Raw genomic sequence first — 8,607 nt, 5'->3', positions numbered from 1 at the left:
ATATAAAACCGTATGCCATGGACCGATATGCTGACTAGTGGATAGCAGAAAGCAGTGATGACTTTTGCCCCTGTATTAGTTCTTGTAGAATGTAGATCACTGTACATGAAGGAACCTGAAACAAGCAACTTAAAATGTAAGTAAAGTTAGAATTACTATTTTCCTTACACATAAAAGTATTTGAAAAAGAGGTCATGAAGGTACACCCACCCCTATACCATGAGGAGGCAGGAGTATATTTCATTTGTAGCTACTGAAAGTGATCTGAGTAACTGCCCCAGGCTGATCCTTTGACTACTACAATAAATGAGTAGTAACTTAAACTAAACTCCAAGAAAATCTCTTGCTCAGAGAAAGTCAGGGAGGTTAAATACTTGAAAATACTTGTAAGATAAAAATAGATTGACTATTGCCTTGCTCAGATGTCTTGTAAATAAGACAAAATACTAAGAATAATACTTGTGGAAAATTGTGGATGATACACTGTGAAATGACATTTCTAACATGTCTCAGCCGCCAGTGGTACCAATAGCAATAGACTAGAGACTGTAGTGTAACTATTTGGCTTTTATATACATTTTTTTCATGTCCAAACTGCTGGTGTTTTTCCATGCGTGGGCCCCAAGTTGGAATGGGCCCTGGGCCTGTGCCCATAATGCCAATTGGATAAACTGGCCTTGCATAAACATACAATTTATCATACAATGACAAAAATATAATACACCCACAACATTTCTATAATTTGTTTGCATACATGTGTAATGAGTGTCACCAATCTTAAAGTTTATACCTGTAGAAGTAAGTACACCTAATTTAACACTGACTGCAGTGACAAATATTTTGTTTTAAGTAATCAAATTTTAAATTTTCCTAACAGAAAAAAAGAAAGCAAGAGAAAGAGGGTTAAGGACAACTGTTACTGTGACTGTGAATCCTTTTGCGGCCTTTCTCTGTGGATGGGTCACACTCACAAACTAATGGGAAGTGAAGTGGCTCGTTGGTCTAGGGGTATGATTCTCGCTTAGGGTGCGAGAGGTCCCGGGTTCAAATCCCGGACGAGCCCTTGGCAGTTTTTATGAAAATGACAAGAGAAAATAGTCTTGGGGAAACCCCCCCAAGCCTAGCGCTGTTAGCTTACGTCTAAAAACCGGCATAAAATGAATGACCCCGACGTGATTTGAACACGCAACCTTCTGATCTGGAGTCAGACGCGCTACCGTTGCGCCACGAGGTCCACGACGGTTTCATGCAAACCCCATTCTAATAAACACAGTCCTTGTGGTCACATAAGTTTGTTGTCAATGCTACCCTTTCATATGTGATATGCATTACATTGAAGGCCGGTTAGCTCAGTTGGTTAGAGCGTGGTGCTAATAACGCCAAGGTCGCGGGTTCGGGCCAATATTTTCTAGGCTTGAATCAAATTTACCATAGAACCACATGTTACATATACGCTCAGTTTTTAAGGGTACAGCCAAGAAAATACAAACACTTGCGGAACGTTTATGATTAGATGCTTCCCCCTGGCGGCTCTGTAGCGTTGGTGGTATAGTGGTTAGCATAGCTGCCTTCCAAGCAGTTGACCCGGGTTCGATTCCCGGCCAACGCATAGCTTTTGGTTTTACTGATAAATGCTCATCACCAATGCATAAATACCCAGCGGTTAGGGGATTATTTGTTCTATCATCACAAAAAGCATGAATTGAATTAAATTATTAAATTATTTTTTCGTATGTGTGTCAGCAGACATGCATAAGATATAAGTAATTGACTCAAGCCTTGCTTTCCCTTGCCTCATAAGAAAGACAGAATGAACTCTTGTCTTGTAGGAAATGTGCAACTGCTTCATCCCAACCTAGTCTTTTGTCACCCTATTCAGTAGTGTTAATACTACTTACCCTCATTTCCCTCTGTTGCCATGGATATGCTATTTCTATGGCAACTGTATGCCTTTGTTGATGGCCTTGGGGCTCTCACCATAGTGCACTTCTTAAACCTTTCATTACACATTCCTTCAAGCTTGAAGACAAATCACAAGTTGCACATGGTTTTACTTTCATTTCGTCTCTTCTTTCTCTTTGCTTTTATTTTTTTATTCTAGGTTGCTAATCATTATGATTATCATTCATTATCAATTGTCAACATCATGTTGTCACAGGTAGGACTGTGAGGATGAGTGTTTCTCAGTCCAGGTCCTCAGAAACCACTGCCTTGCATGTCTTTTACATCATCCTATTGAGCTTCCACATCAAATTCTTTGCAAGCCTCTTAATGAGCTATTCATATAAATCAGGTGTGTTAAAGCATGGGCAACTGTGAGGGCAGTGGGTCCTGAGGACCAGGAATGAGAAACACTGCTCTATATCATATAAGTCACCGCCCAGAGCTTTCTAATCTTCAGTGGCAATGGAAACCAGAGCTCCACTTTAAAGATGCATGAGACATCTTGAGAAACAGAATACAGATGGAAGTGGTTCCAGCGAAAGTGTTAGTGTGTCAACGAGAATGAAAGACAGGTTGAGGCTTGTGCAGATGACAGGGAAATTGCCACTGTTTGAGGGCCCAGAGTACTGTCAGGGATAATAACAGTGTGTGTGAGTGTGTGTATGTGTGTTTGTGTTGCAGGTGGGGGGTGTCCACCTGCTGAATGAACCCTGTCAGTGTTGGGGAATATCATGGGCTACGGGTGGGTTCGGCCCTGCTCAGCATTGTGGCCGGCTGCATCATCATTGGGGTGTCCAGGGAATGTGATGCAGATGCTGTTGGAGGTATCTTCCTGGGAGCAGGAGGTCTAGGTGAGTGTGAGTAAAACTCTTTTTAATGGAAAGCTCATACAGTACAGGAAAGATATTGAACTGGTACCCAATTGCTATGGGTTTTTAGCCTTAAAAACCACAAAAAAAACAACTTTGACACAGTCAAAAGATTCATTCCTGCAATAGTGGATTAGCGATTAAACTATCTGTCTAGGCTTCAGTTGGCATGACTTGCACAAGCTGTTCTTCAAAATTTGCACTACCTTTGAAAACCCATGAGTGTGTTAGGACATATATAACCTTTGTCGTAAAGACATACGTGTTTTTCGTGAAAGATTGGACCAGATTTACAGCAAGAAATGTCAGACTCAATGAAATGAGAACACGTGATGAGGTCATGTATGTTTTGATGAGTACATGCTCATATGTGGATGGTGAACTGATGAGAATTTATCAAAAAGCAATGTCAAGTATAGTCTGACATTTTCCATCTGGTGTTAATCTGATACAACAGTGTAACCAGAACTTGCAGAGAGTGAGAGGAGCTGCACCACCAAGATAAAGGTGTGTCTTAACTGGTTTCCTAGAGAGACAGAGAAGGGGGGGGGGGGGGGGGGGGGGGGGGGGGGGGGGAGAGAGCAAAGGGCAGGGTGTTTGATCTCAGAAAGACAACATCAGCATGCATGCATAGTTAATGTGACACACAGTCCCATTGTTGACTTCACTAGCTTTCAATAATTAATTTGCCTTCCAAACATGCACACAAATTTGCAAATCAGAACTGTGCACCATGGCATGACTGAGACTTTCACTCTAGCAGTATCTGTGCAACTGAGCAGCAGCTAATTATGTGTTTTTGGGGCTAGTGTGCCATGATGCCGCCTCCGACACAGAGGCTGACTAATGCGTATGAACAGAGTGTTCTCGGTAGATTGTTTTCACTCCTTCTGCAGTTTCATGACATTTTAAGCACATACATGCATCACAGCCACCCTCAGGAGCTGCCAGGCTGTAATGCCAGCTTTGCAGACTTACAAGCAAAATCAATAACTGTGCTGAATTGGAGTGCAATGCGAGACACACAAGTTCACATATTACTTCAGACTTTGATTGAAGCAGGAGTCACACTGCATATTGGAATAAACAGGTGATAACTATTTATGCTTCCCAGGCTTGCTCATATCAATTTATCCCTTCATAAAAGCCTGGCTGAACATCAACCACATTCTCCCATCCTTTGGTGAGTTGATTTGATACACAAGTTTGTTCTAATATAAATAAAATGCTGCACGTTTTTTTTTTTCTTCTTAGAAATGTATTACCTTCTTTTCAGGAAACTTCAGAGTGCACCCTACAGCAGCTAATCCAGCCTCTGATCCACCAGCTGAGACTCTAAGACGTGAGGGTAAGTTGAAAGGATGTCCCAGAGAAGTGCCAGTTAACAATCAAAGGTTCTTAATACTGATTCATCTCATTCCTCTTTTTTTCTTTTTTTTTTTTAATTGAAAGGCAGCAAATCGCCCAAAATTTTGCACCTATGTTTGTTTTGGTTTTCTTTCGTACTGCACTTTACTCAAGTGGATCAAACTGTCGGGACAGTAGGAGGGGAGTTTTTTTTTTTTTTTTTTTATCTACGTATCTACGTAGATCACTTAGAGTTGCTTATAAGCATCTGTTTACAGCTGCCTCTCACAGCTTTCCAAACTGTATTTCTGCAAATACAGGTGATATAAACTGTAATGTGGCAGATTTTGTCTTCCCCCTGTCACCATTATGATACAATGTCATTTTCATATTCAAACATGTAATGTCAAACTCATGTTCTGAATGCTTTCTTGCGCTCCTGCAGGGACTCAGAGTCAAATCCAACTGGAACGTTCAAAGAGTCGAATGGGAACTTTTGTGGAAGGAGGACCGATTGCTGAGCCTGGCCCAGATGAGGGGTATGAAGTCACCACTGCCCATATCTTGTTTTTATGTGCAGTTAATGCTGGTTTATGTTGCAAACAAGAGAAAGAACATGTGCCATATTCATAAAGTATAAGAAAAGATTTATATGAACTTGATATGAGACTTGAAGTCCAGTGACTTGAAACCACACATTTCCTAACCTTAAACATCTATTGTGAGTTAACTTCTTTCATGGAGGATGTTGTAAGTTAATAATAACGTATTCTGGTCAACTATGCAATTCCTCCAGCACTATTAAGCTCAGACAAATATCTCATCTCTGTTTTACTCAAAGGGGAAACCAAAGAAATTCATATTCTCACTCCTCTTTGTCATATACTTAAAACTGAATATGTTTTATGAGCTTTACCGTCATATTTATAGTGACAACTTCAGAGGACAACATTCTTCAGGAACACTTTCATTTCACTATTGTGATTACTGTACAAGCCCAAGAATGTAATATAATATAACAGTAATTTTGACCACAGTGTAGGTTGTCGAGTTGTCACTTTACTAAAATATCAAAACCTGATACCAATGCTAAAGATGATGCTTGACACTCAATACTATTTTCAATATCACCATACAGATTGTCCATACAGATGGGCATAAAACAACTCTCAATAAAAACCTACATGAATAAATATTGGACATTAACACTGTAAAATAAATGCAACATTTTAAAGCTCCATTAGCTTGTGAGAAGATATTGTCTTCTCTAACTGTTCACTCTTTAGTGCAAAGCATACAAATGTAATATATTGTATATTATTAGTATAGCTCCTTATTAACACAAGAGTTCTTTTTTCTTTATAATAGCTGAGACCAGATCATACTAGAATAAACATACTAATTAACATGTCCAACATTTTATAAAAACAGTGTTTTAAATTTGTATTTTGTAAGATGTTGGGAAGAAACCTGTGGATAAAATTTGCACAATATAAACATGAACATTTTTTCAGTGACACCAATATTCTCCCGTACAAATGTATGCTGTAGATAAGACATATTATGATAAAGTTCCAGCTGTGGAGTATAATACCAACATTATTAAATTAGGGAACTTAAACAATGTGGGTCCTAGCTGTAGAGGACCCACATTGTTCCCATTTGTCGGTCATTTTCAGGAGCCAACAGGTTTTAAATACTGTAGGAGCACCAGATGGATACTGAAGCAGGTGTTGGTAAATTCTGTATCACTGCAGAAGTCCTTGAAATTAACTCAAAGGGTTTAAATGGACTGTAGTTATTCTAAAAATATCACTTCCTAGTCCCAGTGAAATAGTCTGACCTCCAGCAGGCCTTGTTGGGGCTGCTAGTGTGTTGCCAGGTTTGCTCGTTTAATTTCAAATTCACTCATCAAAAATACAACCAGTTCTTTCCCACTTTTATTGTTCCTCTGCTGTTTAAGTAACCAATTAAAGTTCTGCAAATTCTTGCATCCACAGTGAAATTCCACGATGAATGTAAAACAGTTAGCTAGCTAGTTGCTACTCATAGGATAATGCATTAATGTTCCAATATTAGGTATTAGGTCAATTTACTGGCTTTATATAGGAAGACCCCTCCCTCACTTAATAGATTTGTGATTTTTTTTTTATCTGAACAGAACATGGAAAACTAAAGTACAGCCTACTGTCTACCTGATTTGATTCCATATAAGTCTGAAATGTGAAAATCAAAAATATTAAGCTAATTTCAACATTTGTCTCTACAGCATTTTATCAGTTTCTAGCTGAGAATATAAAGTCAGGTTGGCATTAAATTTATTTTTCTCTGTTTATTTATTTTGTTATTTAGGAAATATGGTAAAACTGTCAGAAAGAGAAAAAAGGTTTTAGGTAAATTAAAGGTAAAAAATTAAACAATTTTAATAATGAACACTTAAAGGTGTCAGGTTTTTTTTTTAATCAGCTGCTTCAGATGTTGTTATGGAAACCCAACTTTACTGTTCTCTGAAAGTCAAAGATGAAGATACTGTAAATCATCTAATAGATGATGGATGGAGAATCAAGTCTAGATTGTTCCATTTGCAGGAAAGACATGCTGAACTAATTCCACAAATTATTTTCTGAATATTCCGATTTTTAAAACATCTTTCTCAGTTGCATCATTTAACACCCTTTGCTTGTGTGACTCATTCCTCGATCTGTTACAGGACTTCTTCAGACATGCCAGATGTCTTATCAAGACGCAAACTGAAGCAGTCACCCTCTGATCAAGACCTACCGTGATGCCATTATGTGTCATGATGACTGGCTGAGGAAGACATCCTGCGCACTTCTCCTTTTTTCTGTACACTTGCTTCATCTTAACTGTTGCTGAAATCATTTATAAATCTTATGGTCAAATAAACCGTTCAAGATTAAATTATGAGTATTGTAGGCTTATTGCCTTGCTTCCTGACACTGGGTAGAGCAAACTACACCCAGTAGTCCAACTTGTGTGCAGCTCATCTCAGTGTAATATAATAAAACTATTATCATGAGATGACGGATTTATGTGTCATTTAGCTGAAGCGCCATCCAGCCTGAAAAAAATGGAGAAAGATATAGGAAAAGCAAACATGTTCCTGTGTACACACAAACAACCACATCTTTTACATGCACATGGTGACCTGCACCCTACTGTGCTACATAATAGAACAATATTCAGGACATGGCTGCAAAATGAAAAGTAAGGAGACGGGCGCTGTGGCCTTACAAAAGAAGAGCAACATGCTGGGGGATTGAATTGTTCTAGCTGTGTTGACAAGAATTAACCTCGGGATCCTGACGAATCATGATGATAGCCAGCAGCTTAACTGTCAAATCACAATTTCCCAAAACTTTTCCTTTCTGTCTGCAGGAAGTAAAATGTGCACGTCATCTGTACATTATTCAGAGGGTGTTTTGAATGTTTTTATCATAATAAATAAAGTAGTGAAAACTTGTTAACATATTGGATCAGATGTGTGAATTACTTAAAAATGAGCGGACTTTTGATGACAGGAAGAGTAACGGAGGTGTCTTTTACAGAAGCCATGAATTATATTTTAGAGATGAACGGAAACCTATTATCACGGGCTTGGTGATCATCATGTACAACTATGATGGCCAAAATCTTTAAGGTCAGAAGGTATACTTAGCCCAAATACAGTCTGAATGATGCCTCAGTCTGCCAAAATGCTAAGTCACGTCTGGGTGCTGATCTAAGCCATGTCCGGATCTTCAGTCAGTTCAAACAGGGTCAAATACACACCAAAAACATGAAAAATCTGGCAACCCATATTGCACCTCAGTGCAGAGCATGGGTTTAAGCAATGTAATGGCCAACATTTCATTGCCGGTTTTGTAGTTCATGAATTTTAAAATTAAAATGGTAAATAAACAACCCTGTTATGTCTAATATATATATATATATATAGATATATATAAAAATATATATCTATATCTATATATCTATATATATATATATCTATATATATATATATCTATATATATATATATATATATATATATATATATATATATATATATATATATATATATATATATATATATATATATATGCGTGTGTGTTTGTGTGTGTGCATGCTCAAAGGCTGGATACGCCCCTGACCAGAAATTTAAACCAGCTAAATCCTCCAGTAACACGTAGTCTACATGGAAGCTGCTGAGGTGGAGCAACAGTCTTCCCCTTTATCACCCCGCCCCCCTCCACACGCACTAAGCTGCGCGGCGGTGATGGATGAATGATGACGCGGAGACAGGAGAGTCGCATGCAGCGGTCCAAACGGAAAGGAATACGTCCTGCGTCACACATCACACAAACTCATGAAATAATGACCTCACAAGTGCCAGGAAGGTGCTTCGCATTCACCGGGTGCTTCCTTCTTCTTCGGTTGCAGGGGTGA

The 8,607-nt window shown here is 38.7% G+C and overlaps 1 protein-coding gene across 1 annotated transcript; it reads left to right on the top strand.

Annotated features, from left to right (window-relative positions):
- The first annotated feature begins 45 nt into the window (after nucleotides 1-45).
- Nucleotides 46-7,000, top strand: kncn (kinocilin). The gene is made up of 6 exons (XM_079243414.1): nucleotides 46-136; nucleotides 2,626-2,795; nucleotides 3,928-3,996; nucleotides 4,090-4,161; nucleotides 4,606-4,699; nucleotides 6,871-7,000. Exons 2-6 carry the CDS (start codon nucleotides 2,648-2,650, stop codon nucleotides 6,944-6,946), a joined length of 459 nt encoding a protein of 152 aa, XP_079099540.1. The 5' UTR covers nucleotides 46-136; nucleotides 2,626-2,647; the 3' UTR covers nucleotides 6,947-7,000.
- Nucleotides 7,001-8,607: the final 1,607 nt, after the last annotated feature.

Source organism: Telmatherina bonti (genome assembly GCF_933228915.1).
Source record: "Telmatherina bonti genome assembly, chromosome: 7".
Taxonomy (NCBI): domain Eukaryota; kingdom Metazoa; phylum Chordata; class Actinopteri; order Atheriniformes; family Telmatherinidae; genus Telmatherina; species Telmatherina bonti.
Note: the sequence above shows the minus strand (reverse complement) of the source record. Positions and strands in the feature narration are given on the sequence as shown.

Coding starts and splice junctions, on each gene's coding strand:
- kncn (XM_079243414.1), top strand. CDS start 2,648: ATGAACCCTGTCAGTGTTGGGGAATATCATGGGCTACGGGTGGGTTCG. Junction 2,796..3,927: donor CCTGGGAGCAGGAGGTCTAG/GTGAGTGTGAGT, acceptor TATGCTTCCCAG/GCTTGCTCATATCAATTTAT. Junction 3,997..4,089: donor CCACATTCTCCCATCCTTTG/GTGAGTTGATTT, acceptor CCTTCTTTTCAG/GAAACTTCAGAGTGCACCCT.